Raw genomic sequence first — 23132 nt, forward strand, 5'->3', positions numbered from 1 at the left:
GTTGGGACGGTTCGGGCTGCTTTGGTGGCTTCCACGGGATGAGGATGCCAGGGACATCCGTTAGCACCTCCACCAGATCTCGCGTAGTGGTGACTGCAGTCCGGAGAGCAGGAACACAGCGAAAATGGCTTGTAAGCAAAACTGTTTATTTGAGGTGACTTGCGCCCACAATGGACTGAAACACTCAGCGGCGGCGTAGCAACAAGCGTTCTCGGCGGTAGTCGAACAGAAAAATGTCCGCTGCTCTCGGGCGTGCTCAATTTAAAGCTGATAGCAAACTTCCGAGATACCGCGCGCAAAGTTACTACCACATACTGGAACAACGTAGAATCGGCTCCGCCTGGATGCGATCAATCGAGATAAATCTGGTCTCGTCTTGCATCGCAAACAAAGCGATAAAGCGGCGTGCCGGAAGCTTTCAACAATGAACAAACAAACACTACAAAGATTCGCGGCAATATATCTCAGTGGTCGCGCTTTCAAAGTTGGCGCTGATTATTATTCCTTGCTTTGATGGGCCAAATTTCTAGATCTATCCGGACGCCTAGCGCAATGGAGTCTCCGTCTACAGGCGGTCGACCTCCCCATTGTCTACAAGGCCGGGCAAAAGCACGCTGACGCCGACCAACTGTTTCATCCACCTGCGTAATTCACTTCTCCCAACGTGGACGACGAGCGCGGTTTCCTTGGGGTCAGTCAGCAGCGACCTGACCGAGAGTTACGACCTCGCATCGATTATTTATAGCGCGGTCAGCATACTTATTTACGTGTTTTTCTCGAAGCCTCTCATCGCTCTGTCTAAAACGAGGCGCGCTGTACAAAAAGAATCTTAATTCAAACTCGGGTGCCTTCCTCTTAGTCGTACTGGCAGCCTTACGCAGGGTAATCCATTCTGCGTGCTACGATTAACCAATTTCTGGCCACTTGGGCTACTCCCAAATGTTTGCGAGTATACTACAGATTTTCACTGGCCCAGACTTGCCATCACTGTCAGACGGTACTCAGAGAGCTGAGTCAGTTTCAATGCCGCAAGGCCTCGCCAATGTAACCTGTGGGCTTCGTTCAACCCATTGAGCAATCATGTGGACCGTTTAAAGAAGACAGCATGGACCTCTTCAGTCATTTTCTTCTGTCTTCGGATCGCGGCCGGTGGGCCTTGGTCACCACTGGCTACCTCACTCGTTAGACTTCCGGTCAAGGCGTTACACTATGGCACAATGTCTGAAGTCACCCATTTCTTCATGCAGCGGATCTTCCTTTGGCACAGCGCCCTGAAGGAGGTTATTACTTACTTATACAGGATCTGTCTTCACTTAGTAGTTATGACCACAGCTGTTCCGCTAAGCAGCATGAGCCATCGCAAAACGACTGTCTGTCACCCACAGACGAATGAGCTGATGAGGCTTTGAGGACGTCGCCAGCACGCTACGGATCTACTTCGATATCCAACGCAACAGCTAGGACCTGACCCTCCCGTTCGTCATCTCCACCTTAAATGTGGAACTTCTGGAAACGATGAGTTTCACACCATTTCGCCTTCTCTACGGCATGGAAGTTCAGACAGTGCTAGAAGCAATACTGCCTAGCACCGCTGAAGATCGACTTGCGTTCGACGCTGAGCAGATTGTCCAACATGCCGAGCAGGCCCGTCAACTAGAACATTCGCACATCTGCCAGCAACAGGATGAAAATTCCCCCCGCTCGACATAGCCCTAGCCACAGACAATTCATCTGCAATCCCGCCAAACTCGTTTTGGGTGTAACCCCTGTGCGCTGCAAAACTTCTCCGCAGAACTACTCGCGTTATTTCTGGCCTTACAAAATGTTGCGGTGCATCAATGCCGTCAACTATGAAGTCCTCCCGGACTGCCCCGGCCAGCGGCAGCGCCGACCAACAGCTCCGCAATCCTTCATGTTCTACGTAGAAACCACATCTTGTACGTTTAAGGACTATGGCTTATTCGCACTTTACTTTCTGTTGCGTTTGCGCGTGTTTGTGTCCATGTACTTACTCTCAGCTATGAAGGGGGAATGCCAGGTCGCGTTTGATCAAAAAAGATGAAGTTCACGGCTTCGCTCCTTTAGTACGCGCTCCGAAGCTGCGTACCAATGTTTCGACTCAAGGACAACGTTGTTACATTGAGCGACGGGAGCGCAACGAAAAAATGCACAAACGAAAGCGCTGACTACTACCAACAGAAACGGTTTATTATCTTCAGAAATATATACGTGCAACAAAGAAAAAACAACGTGATGATAGAGATAAAGTGTTTACCGCGATAAAATAGTGGGATATATATATACCTAGGCGTTAAGATAGAGAAACTCTTTCTTCAGCATCGTGATTGAAGGTTTGCTGACGCAAGTCCCTGCCCCCGTGTGGATGATGTAGGACTCGTAGATTTTCTTGCCTGCTCTTTCTTTGTCTCTTCTCAACACTTTCGTCTGATGAAGCTTAGGCTTACTTCACATATTTTGCAGTGAGTTACAGGATTGCAACGCACACCTTCCATCACGCTCCTGAAGAGTTGCTCTATCTTAACGCTTAGGTATATGCATCCAACTATTTGGTTGCGACGAATGTTTTATCTTTGTGACCACGTGATGTTTTTTTTTCTTTCCAGGACAGTGTATATTGCGTAAGCAAATAAACAGTTTCTGTTGGTAGCAGTTAGGGCTTATGTTTGTCCATTTTTTCGTTGCGCTTTCATCTTTCATTGAAGCCATGAACGAACAAGCCCGAATCACCACTCTGCTTCAGTTCACAGCGTTGTTATTGTCACCAACACTGTGACATTATCAAAAACCGATATGCTTACAAATGTTTAGACAGGAAAATACACAGTTACATACTTACCCTGCTGCGTACTGGTGGTCACCACGGACACACCTCTGCCCACAAGCGATTGGACAGTGGTCCAGCTGCACGACTAGCCGAAGTATGCCCTGGAGCAACCGAGGAAGAGGGTAGTTCTTCCCCGTGCAGGTCATGAACAAACACTATGTGCTCTGACTCTAGAATACCAATTTTAACGCGATATAATTAAGGGGCTCGTGTCGCAGAAATTCCGGCGTCGTCGTCGGCGTCGTTGATCGTAAGCGAAAAATTCCCGAAAAATCTCCGAGAAGCAAACTAGGAGGCAAGTGGGCCACTTAGGTCACGTGACGTTAAGGCGTCATCCCAACCTGCCCACCGGACTGTGAGCAAACTGACCACCGTGGCAGGTGACGCTTGAATTAAGCTTTGGTCTCTAGAGGTTGCTCGGGAAGAGCAACCTGGGTCGCACAAGCCACACCGGTGACATCAACTGCCATCGCAGGGCAGTGGTGCATCGTTTAACCGCAGCACCACCGCGCAAGAAGTAGTTTGTGGACTCCGAGGGATCTGTAAATATAGTGTAGAGAATGACCAATTCTTCATATATTGGCATCAACCCACTACGCTATCGCGTCATACCGTTAAGGCGGAGCTTAAGTGTCGCCGCCAGCTTTTTCCTATTACGTGCGCACTGATACTATATGAACATTACTTAATTAATACATACGAGTACACCCTGAATGCCATAACTAGTCATTATGCCGCTGTCACGATCACTTTGGCTTGTTTCACAATCAGGATTCTCAACGTATCAATTTTTAATTACAGCTTTCAGTAAATTACTTCATCAGCAGCCTGACTACACCCACTGCAGGGCAAAGGCCTCTATCATTTCTCTCCAATTAATCCTGTCTTTTGCCAGCTGCGCCCACCTTATCCCTGCAAACTGCCTAACCTCATCCGCCCACCTAACTTTCCTCCGCCCCTGCTACGCTTGCCTTCTCTTGGAATCCACTCCGTTACCCTTAACGACCAGCGGTTATCTTGCCTTCGCATCACATACCCTGCCAAAGCCTATTTCTTTGTCTTGATTTCTAATAGGATGTCATTTACACGCTTTTGTTCCCTTACCCACTCTGCTTGCTTCCGGTCTCTCTACGTTACACCTAACATTCTTTCCATAGCTCGCTGCGTTGTCCTTAACTTAAGCTGAACCCTCTTCGTTAACCTCCACGTTTCAGTCCCACAGGTGAGTACCGGTAAGATACAGCTGTTGTACACTTTTCTCTTCAGGGATATTGGTAAACTGCCATTCATGATTTGAGATTAATTACTTATTTATTCCAATTTCTTTTTTTTTGTTTAGGTTGAGCACCCGATCACAGCTCGGAACTTAAGGTTGAGGTGACTTTTAGTCAGGTAGCTGGAGCCCCGAGAAATAAAGTGAGGGTTCTTGAGGAGACCTCTATCTCAAATGATGAGGTTCAGGTTGAGTGAGATCACCGAAATTTCTTTGCGATTGAAGTGAGGTCAAGGAATTTCATGTGAATGCCCTCGTATGGACGACAGTCACCGTGGTCCTCGGGTCATCGTCCAGCGACGGGCTTTCGCTTGGAACGCTTCCCGCGCTTCCATCGACCTTTCTCATTACAATGCAAATGCGACAAAAGTTACTAAACTTAAAGCGTCCAGAACTGCCTCTAAGAGAATTAAGTTTCAATTTAACTGGCCTGCGCAGCTAACCTACTGTCGAAGTTGGGGTGCTTTGTAGAGAGGGTTTACCCTCGAGTGGAGATCAGTGATGTACGCTGCCGTGGCACGTATAAACAGTCCCATTCTGGTCCCGCAAGGCGCGCTCTTGGGTGGGAAGATGGGACTCGCCTGTCATGAATAGAGAGGGGTCTCTTTGTGGCCTCTCGCACCTGTCTAATGAAGATGTTGCCAGTGGATAGCAACTTCTCCACGCGCTGCCTGGACCCAGGGTAGAGAGGCGGGCGTGCTCTACGAGCTGCGCCGACTGGCGCTCCGGGACCTGACGGACAGCGTGGCGCTGAACCAACTCGGATGCCTGACCAAGGTAGAGCGTGGTTCGCACGTGTACATCGACTACCGCGCTGCGCTCAAGCTTCTCCGTTGGCAGAAGGGGGCGCCCTTCCGCTGCCGCATCGACGCATCCAGGTGAGACCACAAGCGACTCTGCAGGAGTCACTTGTCAATGCATCGAGTGAGAAATAACCTATTTGTATATATTAAGAGCGCAGACAAATCTCGCGTCATGCTAGTTACCTTGGCCCTAAATAGGGTATTACGAATTACGAATTTGAAGAAGAGAACGTTAATTTTGGAAAACTTCCGCGAACTTATGGCAGTATGGCTGGAGCGAGCAAATAACTTTATTGCTCAAAAGGTTTGAGACCCTGACGGGGGCCTCTTACTGCTCGGTTTTACTATCCGCCAGGTGAGAACCTTATTTCAGCTGGACATAGACTCTCAAGAGGCAGCAGTGCGGTTTTTGTGTAGGTGGGATCCCAGGTAGGCCCGTACAGTTTGTTAAAAGGTCGATCTGTTCCCTTTACTTTTGGGGCATGTGTCTGAGTAGAAGTCCGAATTCAGTATGTGTTCGTGATGGAGGTTTTGGCATGCGTGCGGTTGTAATTTCTACGGGCCATAGTCTCGGTTTTGGTGAGTGATGGGTGGAGTAGCGGTAGAGTAATTCTTTGTGTGCGGTAGTGTTCTGTATGTGTCCAAATGTGCTCAGCGTTTCGCTGTCGGTTCCTCCTTCTTCGCCTGTTTCTTCCCCCCTCCTATGACTGCCCTCCTTTGCCAGTTCCCGGGTGCCTAAATCCCTGCGGCTAGCACATTTGCTCGCTCACTGCTCTGAAAGGAGGCATGGCGGAGGGTTTAAACTTTCTCGATTGGACTGCTCGTTTGTCGCGTACGTTCTGCATGCCGCCTGTGAGTCTTTGAGTATTACGTGTCCTTGGTGTACACACTGCGGGTACTCTTTTGCGTTCTCGTGGTATAGGTGCGTAATCGCCGTCACTATATGGCGGTGTCTTCTGCGAGTCTGCTTGTGTTTGTACTGTTTACCCAGACCGTGATTAACACCGTGCCGTCTACGTTGGTCCCGCTCATCCCATTCATTTTCTCCTAATCTGTTCAGCTGCGTCCGTATGCAACACTTTCGTGTTCGTTCCGTATTGTTGTGAGAGGGTTCTCATCTTGGATTCTCGGCTACCTCAGAGTAATTCTCGGTTTTCGTTCTTCGGAATTATAGCAATTAGTGTCTTCGCTATCACTCCCGATGAGATTTTTCGTGCTTTCTATGCGAGTGGGTGGTTCTACTCAGGTTGTCCCAGAATTCCGAGAACACTTATACCCGTTCTCGTGAATTTAAGGCATGTTATTTGTTCCGTTCTGTAGGCCTCGAAAAGTTCTGCTGCTGCCCTGTGTAGCCTCAACTCTGCAGGTGCTAACTTCGGAGTTCCATGAATGGTTGATGTCTCACTTTAGTCAGTGCCTGTGGTTGGACACCAATTGGGGTGGCTTAAATCTTGATCTACTTAGGGCAAGTAATGACCGCAGATCAGCACCACGAGAATGAAATAGCTAGGAGAACCAAAATCCGGTCGAGTGCACTTAGCAGGTACTCGCAGATGATAAATGACAGTTTATCAATATCCGTCGAGAGGAAAGTACATAACAGCTATATCTTACCGGTACTACCGGGCTGAAACCTAGACACTAATGTAAAGGGTTGAACATAAATTGAGGACAAGCTGTGGAAAGAAAAATGACATGTGCAACTTTAAGAGATAGGAATAAAGGAGATGGGTAATTGAACAATGACGAGTTAATGATACCCTAGTCGACATCAAGAGGAAGAAATAGCCATGGATAGAAAACATAGCACAAGCAAGGTAACCGATGGTCGTTCAAGGGTAACGGGCTGCATTCCAAGTGAAGGCGAGCGTAGCTGGTGGAGGCAAAGCGTTAGGTGGCCGGGTGAGATTAGCAGCTTCTGCGGGGAAACGGTGGCTGCGGCTGACATGGCTCAGAGGTCATTGGAAAGACATGGAAGAGGCTTTTGTCCGGCAGTGGGCGCAGTTAGGCTGATGATGATTATAAAATTTTGATCGCGGGTGCAGAGGGCAAGCCAGAGCATGCCATAAATCTTGGCCGTCAGCACCGACTTAGGCAGTATTTCTCTGTCCAGCCGACCTACACGAGCACCGCTATAAAAAGGCAAACACAATCGCAAACAATGAAATCAGGAGACACCTCGCAAGAAGGTGCAAGCTGTGTGCAATGCGGCAGGTTCTCACGATTCGACTTTTTTACCTTTCACCAGCATTGTCATAATCATTATCCTCACCAGCATAACCGCGTTCACTGCCGGGCAAACACCTCTCCCACTAGCCTTTAATTAACCTTGTCCAGTGCCAGCTCCCGTACCATATCATCTCAAACTTCCTACTTTCATCCTGCCACCTGACTCTCTGCCGCCCCCTGATACGTTCCCATTATCTTCAGATATATTGCGCCACCCTTAGGGATCACCTATTATTTTCCCCTTACATTACACGCCCATTTTAAATATTTGTTTATTATGTGCAGTACCGCTAACTCCTTTTAAAGGAGTTGTGGCAGAGTGGGATTTACATCGTTGCACAACAGCAACAAAACAAAAAACAACAGTTACATCAGTAGAAAGAAACAGTCGTAAAACGCCGTCATGTCCTAACATGATCATAAAACAGATTACCGCAAAAAGTCACGCCACACACTGAGCAAAAAATTTCTCAGTCATTCAGGGAGACAACACGTTCATCGAGTCCGTTCCGATAAACGACAGTACCCGGAAAGAAGGAATACTTAAAAACATCGTTACTGAAATTAAATGGAAGTAAAGTTATTCCTATTTCTAGTGGTGTAGCCAGAAGAAAACGCAATATACTAGGATGCGTTGCTCTCCAAGTGACTCTTTAGTATTTTTGACACGATGTCCAAGCAGGATATTGTTTTTTTTCTGAAATGGATACCAGCCCTGCTCTCAGAACCACGTTACAAGCTGACGATACGCTATACTTATTAAAAATAAATCTTACGGCCTCCTTTTGAGCACTTTCTACTTTACGAGTGTTCATGCCAGCATACGGATCCCAGGTAACATTTTCATGTCGAATGGTCGGAAGTACAAGAGATCTATACTCCAAAATCTTTGTGTCACTGTAAGCGTATCGGAGAGTTCCTTTCAGATAATGTGGCTTACCCATTGCATTGTTTGTAATAAATGTGATGTGGCGGTCCAAGTGCAGATTCCTTTTAAAATAAAATCCAATATGTTTGGTCTCGGTAACACGCTCACGTACTGCGCCACTGGTTGCTTGCTGAAAGATAAGTGGTGGTTTTTGTTAGTCACCGACATGATGACACTTTTTCTGTAGCTGACAGACATCGGCCATGTGTCACACCTGTCCAATAGCTTCTCTACTTCTCTGTTAAGGGGCATCTGATCATCATTTGTGTTAATAACATCATATAAAATACAGTCATCCGTGCAGAGCGGGTGCTGCATTTGAGTCCATCAACAATATCATTTATGAGCATTAAGAATAGCAAAGGACCCAATATAAACACCCGTGGAACACCGGACGCAAGTGATGTTTCTGAAGATAATTTGGTAAGGATTACATACTGATGTCTAGATGATAGGCAGGGCTGCATCCAGACGCAAAAAAGTTTATTTTTAATATGTTATCACTTATTAAGTGTGCGACATTTTATCGAACATTTTGTCGAAGTCAAAGAATATTGCAACAATTTGACTTTGATCATTACTAACTGAGGCAAAATCATGAGCCGTTTCTGCCAGTTGGATTATGGTAGAGAAGCTTTGCATGAAGCAGAGTTGTTCAGGGGACAGAATTGAGTGGGTATCCAGAACAATTGAGATGTGCCTATAAGTCATGTGCTCTAGCAGCTTACAGCATGTGCTCGTTAGAGCACTGGGGTGGTAATTTTGAATGAGCTTTTTGTTAACATGCTTAAAGAGTGGTTTTATTTTAGATAACTTCCAGTTATGTGGAAACACTCCTGTGGAAAGGAAATACGGATATAACTGCCAAAACATTAGAGGACAATTCAGTGTACCTTTAAAAATGTAATTGTAAGGTCATTTGGACCCGACGCTTTCCGGTCATCTAGATGCAGCAGGGGATTAAATACACCAAACTCTGTAATATGCATGCCCTCAATAGGAGGCAACAATTCAAATTGATGAATAAATTGATGAAATGGACGAGCAAAGCCATTATCGCTAGTAAAAAGTGATTTTAACTGCTCAATAGAAGCATTGGCAGCTTTAGATGCATCTGAGATGCAGGTACGATTGATAATAAAGGTATCTCTGCCAGACATTTCAGGTGATAAATCTCCAGAACTTGACGGGGACTTCGGTCAACATCTTGCTTAAACGCGTATTGTAAAAGCGATTCCTCTCCTCTTTGATCTTATCTTTAAGTTTTCTGCTATAAAGGGAAAGTTTATCACGGAATAAAACATCTGGGTTTCTCTAACTGCTTTCTAAGCCAATTGACTTTCCTTCAGAATGAATAACCTCTGTTGTAATCCAAAGATTTACTGTGTTCACATTCCTAGTTCTGAATGGGACGTAGAGTTAAATACATGCATGCAAGTTCCTAATTTTAACAAAAGTGAATTCACATCACACAAAATATTACTAGCGCTATAGTAAAATTCTTCATAGACTAACTCTAATATGTCTATAATAGACACATCATTGGACGAAGAGAAGAATTCCACACGGGTTGTTTACACAGGTTGCTTATTTGCTTATCCTTTATAGAGAAGAATGATCAGAAGTTCCCTCCACAACTTCGCAGTAGATTTTCACGGTAATGTTACTTAGTACAAAATAGAGGTCTAGGATTCGTTTACTGCTTCCCTTGACACTTGTGTATCCAGAGAACCAGATCAAACCACTTAACCAGATCAAAACGAAATGCTCCATTGTAATAAGAACACAGCACACTACTAATACAGCAAACACAGCACACCACAGTAATAAGAGCACAGCGTCACGAACAACCAGCCGAACCGTCCATGCACAGAACAGAGACCGCGTTCAGTCCAGAGCACGCACGAGCGACCGAGCGTTCGGCGCTCGAGCTTCGAAGTGTTCGGCGCTTCTCGTCGTCTTCTTCGTTGAGCGCCAGCCTCTGAAGATTCTAAAGCCCGTGTCCAGTCTTACAATTCCCCCCGGGAGAAAGGGCGCCATCCTGGCGGCCTAGGGCGATGTGACGACGGCGGGGTCGTAGTAAGGTTTGAGGCGGGTCGTGTGGACAATTTCGCAGCCTCGGCGGCGATGATCAGGGGATGGCGTAAGGGGTTCGATGAGGTAATTTATTTATTAGGGGGATGTCTGCTGAAGAATAGGTAGGGTCCCTGGTACTTGCTAACAAGTTTGGAGGAAAGGCCGGGACCTGAGGAGGGTACGCAGAGCCAGACCAGAGTCAGGAAGGTAAGCGGGAGGATGTGCAGGGGGATCACGGGTGCTTTTCTGCTGTTGCTGGGCGTGAGAAGTGAATGACCGGGCAAGCTGTCGGCATTCTTCGGCATAAGTTGCGGCTTGAGAAAGAGTTGGAAATTCGGAAGCATCAGGGCGGTAAGGTAGAATGGTGTCCATTGTGCAAGACGGCTCACGGCCGTACAGGAGAAAGTACGGAGAGAATCCGGTGGTGGCTTGAGCAGCGGAGTTATAAGCGTATGTGACAAATGGGAGAACGCGGTCCCAGTTACAATTGTCGGAAGCAACATACATGGCCAGCATGTCGCCGAGGGTGCGATTAAAACGCTCAACCATACCATTTGTCTGGGGATGGTAGGCGGAGCTGGTGCGGTGAACAATGTTGCATTCCTGAAGGAGAGCTTCTACAGCTTCTGAGAGGAAGGCAGGACCTCGATCACTGAGCAGCTCTTTGGGCGCAACATGGCGAAGAATGATGCGATGGAGAATGAAGGATGCAATGTCGTGGGCTGTAGCGGATGGTAAAGGCGATGTTTCAGCGTAACGTGTAAGGTGGTCGATGGCAACGATAATCCAGCGGTTCCCGGTTCATGTGCTGGGAAGAGGAGGGCCGTAGAGGTCGATGCCAACACGCTCGAAGGGCTCTACTGGGCAAGGCAGCGGCTGCATAGGAGCGGCGGGTCGGCGAGGTGGATGTTTTCGTCGCTGGCATATGGTGCATGACTGAACAAACTGGCGGACGTAACGGGCCATCCCACGCCAGTAGTACCGCTGTCGTAGACGGGTGAAAGTCTTCAAGAATCCGGCATGGGCCCACTGGGGGCCATCGTGGTAGGAAGAGCAAATGAAGGAGCGCAGATGTGTCGGAATGACGAGAAGCCACTTGCGACCATCCGGGAGATAGTTGCGGCGGTAAAGGAGCTCGTCTCGTATGGCGAAATGGTGGGACTGACGACAGAGAGCACGGGAAGGAGGTCGAGACGATTGGCCAGATAGGAGATCAAAAAGGCAAGTGATCCACGGGTCTTAGCGTTGCTCGGAAGCCATATCAGCGAACTCAAACTTGGAAGAAGACAGGACGGATATACAAGGCGCTGCCTCAGATGGTACAGGGGAACGTGAGAGGGCATCAGCATCGGCATGTTTGCGGCCGGAACGATATATAACGCGAATGTCGTACTCTTGGAGTCGCAGAGCCCAACGCGCCAGTCGACCAGAGGGATCTTTCAAAGAGGACAGCCAGCAGAGGGCGTGGTGATCGGTGACAACGTCAAAAGGGCGCCCATACAGGTAGGGGCGAAATTTGACGATCGCCCAAAGGATGGCTAAACACTCCTTCTCGGTGACAGAATAGTTGGCTTCAGCTTTTGTGAGTGTCCGGCTAGCGTAAGCGACAACGTATTCGTCAAAGCCTTGCTTGCGTTGAGCGAATACGGCACCGAGGCCGGCGCCACTGGCATCGGTGTGGAGTTCCGTCGGAGAACGAGGGTCGAAGTGACGCAGAATTGGTGAAGTGGTGAGGAGGCAACGGAGTGTCGTAAACGCTTCATCACAGGCTGGCGACCAGGCCGAAAGGTCGTGGGTGGAAAGGAGCTTGTTCAGGGGGTCGACGATACTGGCAAAATTGCGGACAAAGCGGCGGAAGTAGGAGCAGAGGCCGACGAAGCTGCGGAGATCTTTTACAGAAGTGGGCTTTGGAAATTCGGCCAGAGCTCGCAACTTGGCCGGGTCCGGGAGAATGCCATCCTTCGATACGACATGACCGAGAATGGTGAGCTGCCGAGCTCCGAAGCGGCACTTTTTCAAATTAAGTTGGAGGCCGGCGTCGGCCAGGCAGCGAAGAACAGTCTCGAGGCGCTGGAGGTGAGACGGAAAGTCCGGGACAAAGATTACAACGTCGTCTAGATAACAAAGGCATGTGTGCCATTTGAGCCCTCAGAGTATGTTGTCCATCATGTGCTCGAATGTGGCGGGTGCATTGCAGAGGCCGAAAGGCATGACATTAAATTCATAGAGCCCGTCGGGTGTGACGAATGCAGTTTTTGGGCGATCGGCTTCCGCCATCGGCACCTGCCAGTAACCGGAGCGCAAGTCCAATGAAGAAAAGAACTCAGAGCCCTGCAGGCAGTCAAGGGCATCGTCGATACGGGGGAGAGGGTAAACGTCCTTGCGTGTAATCTTATTCAGACGACGGTAGTCCACTCAGAAACGGATGAAACCGTCTTTTTTCTTGACCAGAACCACTGGCGATGCCCACGGGCTGTGCGACGGTTGTATCACGTGACGCTGGAGCATGTCGGCCACCTGGGCGTCAATGATGCTGCGCCCTGCGACTGACATGCGGTGCGGACGTTGGCGCAAAGGGGCATGTGTTCCAGTGTCAATACAGTGGGTAACGATGGTGGTGCGGCCCAAGGAAGGTTGCTGGTAGTCAAACGAAGCTTGAAAACGCTGCAGAATGGCTACAAGCTGGTCTCGTTGGGTAGACGTCAGGGCAGCGTCGAGGGAACGGTGAAAAATAACTACAGACGACTGATTCGTGATGGGAACAGGCGTAATGGCGCTGACGTGAAGGCCGGCCGCGCTATCGACGAGGGGGTATGCGGAGGCGGGATCGAAAACGGCAACGCTACCAAGCGATTGGCCACGGAGTAAAGTGGTAGGGCAGGAGAACGGGTAGGCCACATAAATAGCGCTGGAGCCACGAACAATTGTCAGCACAGCATGAGGCAGCAAAACAGACTTCTGGTCAGCGCATCGTAAAGAGGGGGTACAAGTCACTGTTGCATCTGAGAACGCAGCACAAGAAAGAGGCACCAGCACTGAAGAGAAAGGTGGAACGTCTGTGTCCTCTGAGACGACCACAGTAGCGGCAGCAGCACCGGTTACGTCCAGGGTGGCGTCACTGTAGGACGACAAGTCAAGCTGAGCACGGGCGCAATCAATAACGGCGTGATGTGAGGAGAGGAAGTCCCAGCCCAGGATAACGTCGTGAGAGGAGCGGGCGAGGACGATGAACTCGATTGTGTAGGGAACGTTCCCGATGAGCATGCGGGCGGTGCAGGCGGCTAACGGTCGAATGTCCTGAGCGCTGGCCGTCCGGAGAGAAACGGGAGGAAGGGGCGTCGTCACTTTTTTGAGTCTGCGACAGAGGGTGTGACTGAGAACCGAAACGGCTGCGCCAGTGTCAACAAGTGCTTCGATGGCGACTCCTTCAACGAAAACGGTAATAATATTGGCAGGCGCAGAAACAGGTCTTGAGTGAGCCGCTGGTGACGCAGTTCTTGCCTCCGGAACTGCGGTGGTTAGTTTTCCGCGTGGACGGCGGGTTGGCGACGGAGCATTGGGGAACGGGAAAGACGGCCAGGAGACGGCGAGCGGTGGGAGCGGGGATGGTAACTAGGAGAAGAAGAATCCGGAGGCGGCAAGTGTGACGCAGGCGAGGACGACGGCGGAAGGTCGTACGTCGGCTCACGCCTATAATCGTAGGGACGGTGGTCACGACTGCGACACAAACGAGCCACGTGACCAGCCACGCCACAGGCGTAGGAAATAGGGCGGTTGTCTTGTGTGCGCCAGGGGTTGAGTGGCTGCGGCTGTGATCGGGGGCGGGAAACCGGACGGTAAGGTGGGGTTGCAGGTCGCTGGGGTTCTAACTGTTGGGTAGGTGGCCTGTAGACAGGGGCAGCAGGGGAGGGCCGCGACCGCACCACGGCATCGGCGTACGTAAGAGGAGCCGCGATCAGGGGTGGCTGAGGAGGAGGTGGCAGGACTTCAGCGACCTGCTCCTCAATAGCACGCTGTAGGTTGGGAGTGAGCGACGGCGCAGGCGTAGGCGTCTTCTCGTCGTCTTCTTCGTTGAGCGCCAGACTCTGAAGATTCTAAAGCGCCGAACATTGCGAAGCTCCAGGGCGAGGGATCGTTGGCACCTCCACCACTTGTAATAAGAACACAGCACACTACAAATACAGCACACAGAGCAAACCACAGCACAGCACAGTAATAAGAGCACAGCACAGTAATAAGCACAGCGTCACGAACAACCAGCCGAACCGTCCAGGCACAGAACAGAGACCGCGTTCAGTCCAGAGCACGCACGAGCGACCGAGCGTTCGGCGCTCGAGCTTCGAAGTGTTCGGCGCTCGAACTTCGCAATGTTCGGCGCTTCTCGTCGTCTTCTTCGTTGAGCGCCAGCCTCTGAAGATTCTAAAGCCCGTGTACAGTCTTACACTATCAATAAGCTCCTCATTATTGGAAGTATCGCTGTCAGCTGATCAAAAAGAAGACTACTTGATACCGGGCAGGTTAAAATCTCCAGAAATAATACGCTTACTATTGTCACTTGTTTTAGACGCGGCATAGCTCTTGAGGTTTTCTAATATTTGCAGATGGTAGCCTAGTGGCCTGTACTCTACGCCGATGACAACACTGTGATTATCGTAGCACATCCTACAGAACATGGCTCCAACGCAGGATGCATTACTCATTCTCTATATTTTCACGTTATTTTTAAAAAACAGTGCAACCCCTCCTCCTATATTACTGCGATCCTTCTGATAAACACCAAAACCACGAGGTGAAAATTCACTGTCATAGATGCCGTCCTGAAGCCATGTTTCTCTCAGAGCAATTAGGTCAGGTTCATATACTGAGACGAGGTGTTCAAGATCAAGGTTTTCATTAGCTTCACTCCAACAGTTTACATACATTAGTCCTATAAGGTGACATTCTTGTGGCTGTCACGTGTAAACACAATTTAAAACAGTTACTTTTATCTTCCTTATGCTCGCTACAAGTTTAAAACTGTCTGTTAACCGAGAGCTTATCGAGAACAACCTTAAAAGTTTTTCTTCCTCTGTTTTAGGAAGGCTAAGCCATAGCTTCTTCCTAAACTCACGCACCCTTTCAGAAACGTCCACCGTCAAGTATTGTTTGGAACCTTTCCGGTTCGGCCAATTTATTATGTGCAACTTCTCCCGGTAGGTAATCGACTAATCGTATGATAACTGCGTGGATCTGGATGGTCTGTTCGTTCCTGGACTTGTGGCACCACTCCATTCTAGAAACCGTTATCATGAGCTTATCTTTTAAAAAAGTTATCAGGAGGCTCTTCAAAACCGTAAATAATGATGTTATTCTGCCGGCTGCGATTCTCGAGTTAATCGACTATGCCAGCTATGTCGTCATGGCCTTTTCGATATCATTTACTTTGGATTCGACAGCAGCTGCTTGCATTTGACAAGACTTTAGTTGTCCAAGTGGCGACTCAAGAGAACCAAGCCGGGTGTTTTACAGTGATAACGTATCTGTTAACGCCACTTGCACTGTATTAAAATCATTCTCGCGCTTGATGATTTCTTTCTAACCTTCAAGAAGCAATAAAATAAGCTCGTGATCAGCGAGACCAGGTGTGTCACTATAAGTTGTGGAAATGTAGGGAACCAGTCTTCCTCTCAGCACTCCCACTCCACTCCGCGGAGGGGTTCGTGCTCGAGGGAACAAAGGGAAGGGACAACAAAGCGGGAACACTCGTATCCTATTTATTATATTTGCAATTAATACACAGAGCGGGCCAGCTAGCTGCAAAACATCACCGAGGCATTCCTCGGAAATAGAAGGCTACGTAATGCTGGGAATAACAGCGTTGAGGCGAGGGACAAAGAAAGAAGACTCGTCTCAGCGCTGTTATTCCCAGCAGTACGTAACAACTCGCTCAACTCTCCGTCTTATTGAAGGCTACGTAAGAAGAGCTTCAGATTTACCAGCTGGGGCAGGGGCGCGACTTCAGAGGTATCGGCGGCGAACGCTTGTATGCGCCGGCAATGGCGGGCGGTTCTTCCCGTGCACGCCGCATTCGTGGCAAGCCGCCGCGGTGGCTGAGTGGTTATGGCGCTTGGCTGCTGGCCCGAAAGACGAGGGTTCGATCCCGGCCGCGGCGGTCTAATTTCGATGGAGGCGAAATTCTAGAGGCCCGTGTGCTGTGCGATGTCAGTGCACGTTAAAGAACCCCAGGTGGTCGAAATTTACGGAGCCCTTCACTACGGCGTCTCTCATAGCCTGAGTCGCTTTGGGACGTTAAACCCCCATAAACCATAAACCAAGCATTCTTGGCGTGTCACTCGCGGTGTGTCACCCTCAGTAGGGCTGGGAGTTTGAATATCAAACTGCTTTCTTCAAGGAGAATAAGGCCCTGTGTTTTGTTCAGTGTCACCAGACTGCAAAAGGAGGGCCACGAAAATGCATAAGAAACTTGCAACAGAGCGCTTGAACCTACATGGGCAACGCAGCAGTACAAGGCCAACATAATTACTAAGGAAAGATTTGACACCAGTCATATACCTGGCCTGCGGAAGAGAGCCAACACGCTGTTTCAGAATTTTCTCTTCTTTATTTCATCAACTAGCGTATGTTTCGAAATCCATGACCTCTCCTCTCAGCAAGCTCAGCAAGCCCAGCAAGCTCAGAAACCATTTGGTACGAGCAAAGTACCCGCTTGAAAAAACCAGCTACCCTGGGGTAGTTTACAAAATTCCTTGCAAAGAATGCGGTGCAGCCTATATAGGCGAAACAGGGGACTTCAGGAGACGATTTAAAGAACACCAGTGTGACGTCAAAAACAAAAAAGTGACTTATAACGCTCTCGCCGAACACCAGCAAAACACGGGCCACTTGATTGACTGGGATTCCACGCGCATACTTGAGAAAGAAAAATCATTATCTACTCGTCTGCTCAAGGAATCCCTTGACATACAAATGACCAGCCAAGCGATTAACAGGACGCAGGGCAATGTACCCGAGATATACATCCGCACGATACGCAACGTTTTCCCTACATAAGCAGCAGCCCGTCTCGTTTTTCATCCCATTGTGAACAACGCACCCGTAGTGGTGCCGAAACGTCAATTCTCTTACGGTTATTTTTTTCCTTTATGACTTTGGCGAGTGTTCGTTTAAAAGGATATGAAGGATATACCTCTCCTCTGAGTTCGTCTGTTAACCTTAATCAGCAGCCTGACTACGCCCACTGCAAGGCAACGGCATCTCCCATGTCTCTGCAATCACATTGTCCTGTGCCAGCTGCGGCTACGATATCCTCGCAAACTTCTCAATCTCATCCGCCCACCTAACTTTCTGCCGCCCCCTGCTATGATTCCCTTCTCTTGGAATCCACTCCGTTACCCTTATATGGCCTATTATATGGCCTGCCCAATCTAATTTCTTCCTCTTGATTTCAACGAGCATGTCATTAACCCGCGTTTGCTCCCTCACCCACTCCGCCCACTTCCGGTATCTTAACGTTACACCTATCATTTCTCTTTCCATAGCTCACTGCATTTCCCCTAACTTGAGCTGAATCCTTTTCGTTAGCCTACACGTTTCTGCCCCGTAGATGAGTACCGGTAAGATACAGCTGTTATATACGCATACTCTGTCACATTAATCGATTTTATTGCCTATCAGTTTTCCTCTGTGTGTGTGTGTGTGTGTGTGTGTGTGTGTGTGTGTGTGTGTGTGTGTGTGTGTGTGTGTGTGTGTGTGTGTGTGTGTGTGTGTGTGTGTGTGTGTGTGTGTGTGTGTGTGTGTGTGTGTGTGTGTGTGTGTGTGTGTGTGTGTGTGTGTGTGTGTGTGTGTGTGTGTGTGTGTGTGTGTGTGTGTGTGTGTGTGTGTGTGTGTGTGTGTGTGTGTGTGTGTGTGTGTGTGTGTGTGTGTGTGTGTGTGTGTGTGTGTGTGTGTGTGTGTGTGTGTGTGTGTGTGTGTGTGTGTGTGTGTGTGTGTGTGTGTGTGTGTGTGTGTGTGTGTGTGTGTGTGTGTGTGTGTGTGTGTGTGTGTGTGTGTGTGTGTGTGTGTGTGTGTGTGTGTGTGTGTGTGTGTGTGTGTGTGTGTGTGTGTGTGTGTGTGTGTGTGTGTGTGTGTGTGTGTGTGTGTGTGTGTGTGTGTGTGTGTGTGTGTGTGTGTGTGTGTGTGTGTGTGTGTGTGTGTGTGTGTGTGTGTGTGTGTGTGTGTGTGTGTGTGTGTGTGTGTGTGTGTGTGTGTGTGTGTGTGTGTGTGTGTGTGTGTGTGTGTGTGTGTGTGTGTGTGTGTGTGTGTGTGTGTGTGTGTGTGTGTGTGTGTGTGTGTGTGTGTGTGTGTGTGTGTGTGTGTGTGTGTGTGTGTGTGTGTGTGTGTGTGTGTGTGTGTGTGTGTGTGTGTGTGTGTGTGTGTGTGTGTGTGTGTGTGTGTGTGTGTGTGTGTGTGTGTGTGTGTGTGTGTGTGTGTGTGTGTGTGTGTGTGTGTGTGTGTGTGTGTGTGTGTGTGTGTGTGTGTGTGTGTGTGTGTTCGAAAGAGGTGCCGTAGTGGAGGTCTCCAGAAAAATTTTGACCACCGGAGCCCTTTAACGTGCACGTAAGTGAGCAGATATGTTGAAGGATGGAGGTGACATCGTGCTAGAAAAACTAGCCACCCTGTATACGCAATGCCTTTTAACCTCGACTGTACCAGAAGCTTGGAAGAATGCAAACATTATCTTAATTCATAAGAAGGGAGACGCCAAGGACTTGAAAAATTACAGGCCGATCAGCTTACTATCCGTTGCCTACAAAGTATTTACTAACGTAATCGCTAATAGAGTCAGGGCAACATTAGACTTTAATCAACCAAATGATCAGGCAGGCTTTCGTAAAGGATATTCCACAATAGATCATATTCACACTTTCAATCAGGTGATAGAGAAATGCGCAGAATATAACCAACCTCTATATATAGCTTTCATTGATTACGAGAAAGCATTCGACTCAGTGGAAACCTCAGCAGTCATACAGGCATTGCGTAATCAGGGGGTAGAAGAGCCTTATGTCAAAATACTGGAAGATATATATAGCAACTGCACAGCTAATATAGTCCTCCATAAAGTCAGCAATAAGATTCCAATAAGAAAGGGCGTCAGGCAAGGAGACACGATCTCGCCAATGCTGTTCACCGCATGTTTACAGGAGGTATTTCGAGGCCTGAATTGGAAAGAGTTGGGAATACGAATAAATGGAGAATACCTAAATAATCTGCGATTTGCTGATGATATTGCCTTGCTGAGTCACTCAGGAGGTGAACTGCAAATTATGATCAATGAGTCAGACAGGCAGAGCAGATCGATGGGTCTAAAAATTAACATGCAGAAAACCAAGGTAATGTTCAACAGCCTAGCAAGGGAACAGCAGTTCACAATTGGCAGCGAGAGCCTAGAAATTGTGACGGAATACGTCTACTTAGGGCAGGTAGTGACAGCTGATCCGGATCATGAGAGGGAGATAACTAGAAGGATAAGAATGGGGTGGAGCGCATTTGGCAAATTCTCGCAGATCATGAGTGGCAGTTTACCAATTTCCCTCAAGAGGAAAGTGTACAACAGCATAATCTTACCGTTACTCACCTACGGGGCAGAAACGTGGAGGCTAACGAAAAGAGTTCAGCTTAAGTGAAGGACAACGCAGCGAGCCATGGAAAGAAAAATGATAGGTGTAACGTTAAGAGATCGAAAGCGGGCAGAGTGGGTGAGGGAACAAACACGGGTTAATGACATCCTAGTCGAAATCAAGAGAAAGAAATGGGCTTGGGCAGGGCATGTAATGCGAAGGCAAGATAACCGCTGGTCCTTAAGGGTAACGGAGTGGATTCCAAGAGAAAGTAAGCGGAGCAGGGGGCGGCAGAAGGTTAGGTGGGCGGATGAGATTAAGAAGTTTGCAGGCAAAGGGTGGATGCAGCTGGCAAAGGATAGGGTTAATTTGAGAGACATGGGAGAGGCCTTTGCCCTGCAGTGGGTGTAGTAAGGCTGATGATGATGATGATGATGATGATGATGACACCGCACAGCACACGGGCGCCTTTTGCATTTCGCCTCCATCAAAACGCGACCGCCGCGGCCGGGTTCTAACCCGGGTGCTCCGGCTTAGTACCCGAGCGCCCTAACCATCGAGTCATCGCAGCGGGTAGTAGTGACAAACGATACACAAAGGGGTGGGTAAGTGACGGGTAGTAATGCCGAACGTGCCCTAGAGGGGTGGGTAAATGAGGACGCATAAGCCTCCTGCGGTGGCCTGGGGTTGTTTATTTTGTCATTCTGCTCCGAAATTAACAAAGACGCGGTTAGCTTACCAATGTGTCTGGTAGCATTTGGGCGCGGTGAAAACAGTGCTAAAAATTGGCGGTGGTTTAGCTCTCGTTAAACCTGGAGTGACGCGATAGCTACAGCTGGCCGAGTGGAACTTGGTCACGTAACCAACCACGTGACGAACCACGTGATCAGCCACTGCGCCGCGCCGCCGGCAGCTGATCTGCACCACGTGACAAAACATGTGACAGCGTGGCGGCGCCGCCACGCTGAAGGCTCTAAATGGTACCGTACGAAATCAATCGCCCCCTATGCTTCTGCACCCGCGTCACGGTGCTCCCTTCGCCGCAGGGACTCCCTGGTGACCTTTTTCGGGGCGCCGGTCGCGCCCGTGGGTTGGCCGTACGCCGAGCACATGCGCCGACTGACGTCACGCGTCTTCGAAGCGGGCCACACGCTCTGGCACGAGCGCCTCACCGATGTCCGCAACGTGAGCGCCTCCCAGCGCTTGCGACGACTGCGCGGGCTGTCTCGGGACGCCGCGGCGACGCCTGGGGCCGGTGGAAGCCGCGCCGTGGCGGCCTTCTCGCTGCTGCGCTTCGCCGTGGCCTTTGCCGCCCTGCTGGCCGGCTGCGCAGCGTCGGCAGTGGTGGCCTGCTGCGAACGCTGTTGCCACCACCGCCTTCACCGGAGACGGCTGTAAGAAATGAAAAAAGTGGGCAAGTGTGTCGTTCTTAGCAGTGCTTGAATAAAAAATGAATGGCCGCTGCAGTTCGCTCCAAAGGCCTCACAAAAACTACCGACAATGAGCATTTTGGTGGCGGCGTCAAAGAACAAGGAATCTCATTGCGACAGTCGCACCATCGCGGTAAGAAAAAACAGCCACTAGGCTGGACTCCTGATACCAAACTTTCTTGAAACAGTTCCCCTTCTTTCTTTCTCTGGTAGCGCCAAAGTCAGCCCTATGTGACAGTTGAGACCCAATCCTCGTCATTAAAACGCGCCGCAGGCTCTCACGAGCGGCTGACTTTCTCGCTTTTTTTCTTTTTTTGACTAGGTATGGAGGAAAGAAACAAGTTAGCAGAGACACGTACGACACCTTTGCTTAAGCCCAAAGTGAGGGCTCCATCAGTCAGGAAGCCGAACGCGACTAGCCTCTCCACTGCTGCAGCAACGCCGGAGCATCGACCAAGCATTTCGGGATAGCTGCTACGATGGCAATTTCTGTCAAACTTGCTGTATTCTCCATTGACAAAAATACCAGTGCTCCTTGTGAAAAAGCACATCACTTCCGACACGTTCTCTTCAAAGCAGCTATAGGATAGCCGGTGCCTCTCTTCCTTTTCCTTCCTCCATGTGACTACCGTAAAATTCGGAACAAGCGCCGCCACCCCCCCCCCCCACCCAAAAAAAAAGAAAAAAATGCAAGTCGGAATTATTGGTAAATTGGAGGGGGGCGCTATCCCTGAACGGCACCGAAATGAAGACGGCGACGACAAAATTTCCCCGTTAGAAAAAAAAATGCACATTGATTTCAAGTTGTATTCATCTTTGGGGGCGTGAGCTTTATTAGAACAAAGATTTCTTAAAGCTCCTCCAGGAAGAAGCCCGTTGCTAACTGCGCGTCTTGTGCTTCTTTGGCGCTCAAACCACTCAATCAGCGCATCGTCCACACATTCACTGAACACCGGCGCGCCGTTACTTAGCTTTCACCGAAGTTTGGCGTTCCTGTAGTTTCGCTCTAGCAAACTGTAAAAATTCCTGTCCCATTCCCGTATCCGTTTCTGGCCGCACTTGGAGTGCCGAGACGTCTGGTGTACGTATTTCCCATTTACTCGACGCCACTAGATGACCTCGATTTTCTTTGCCACTGTGTAGCAATGCATAGCCGGCCTGACACCGTCAAGACAAAATGACAAATGGCGCTTGGTGCACTTGATCACGTGACCACCTCCTGCGTGCAGCACGAACTTCGCGCATCATGCAGCCTTTGTCGGGTGGAACGCAGGGACGTGACTCGTCAAGCTGTGTTCACACCGGGAACCCAGGCTCGGAGGAATGCGCGTTGTATAGCCTCCCGGAGGCAGCCACGGGAGCCGAGAGGGACGTCGCAGTTGCAGGTACTCTGGTCATAGTAGGGAGCAACGGCCAAAAAAAAGGATGGTTTTGATGGAAGGACAGCGCAAAATAGGGGGACGAGAGACTCGAAGGCACACGTGACGAGCGCTTGCTATCAACACAGGCGTTTACTCACACGCTCGGTATTTTAAATACGGAGCAACGAAAACAAGCCAAAGAAAGATGGGAACTAAAATAAAAAACAAATATTTCCTATTACGATCTAAAAAGTAAATCTCTTTCCTCGTCAGTGCAACGGATGGATCGCGGACACAATGATCTGTCACTGGTATGTAATGAGCTTCCATAATCTCCCGAGACTTCTGATCCTCATGTGTGAAGGTTAAAGATGTTCGGTCCAGGCGGGTTTCATAGGTTTTATCTGTTTCCCAGTGTTTTGCACATGACATTCAAGGTGAGTGCCTTTGTCATTTTCCATTGCTCTGCAGTGTTCAGTGAGTCGCGTATTGATGCAACGGCCAGTTTGGCCGATGTACAGAGCACCACACGACACAGGGATCTCATATACCACGTTTCTCTTACTACCATCGATTTTTTTTTTCATA

At 49.2% G+C, this 23132-nt stretch overlaps 1 protein-coding gene across 1 annotated transcript in view; it reads left to right on the top strand.

Annotated features, from left to right (window-relative positions):
- Positions 1 to 21219, top strand: part of LOC144129458 (uncharacterized) — a 48575-nt gene extending 27356 nt beyond the window's left edge. The window contains exons 4-5 of the mRNA XM_077663638.1: positions 4800 to 4996; positions 20800 to 21219. Coding sequence (XP_077519764.1) covers positions 4800 to 4996; positions 20800 to 21151 — 549 coding nt within the window. The 3' untranslated portion in view covers positions 21152 to 21219. The remainder of the gene's footprint in view (positions 1 to 4799; positions 4997 to 20799) is intronic.
- Positions 21220 to 23132: the final 1913 nt, after the last annotated feature.

The sequence above is a fragment of the Amblyomma americanum genome, chromosome 4, assembly GCF_052857255.1.
Source record: "Amblyomma americanum isolate KBUSLIRL-KWMA chromosome 4, ASM5285725v1, whole genome shotgun sequence".
Lineage (NCBI taxonomy): Eukaryota > Metazoa > Arthropoda > Arachnida > Ixodida > Ixodidae > Amblyomma > Amblyomma americanum.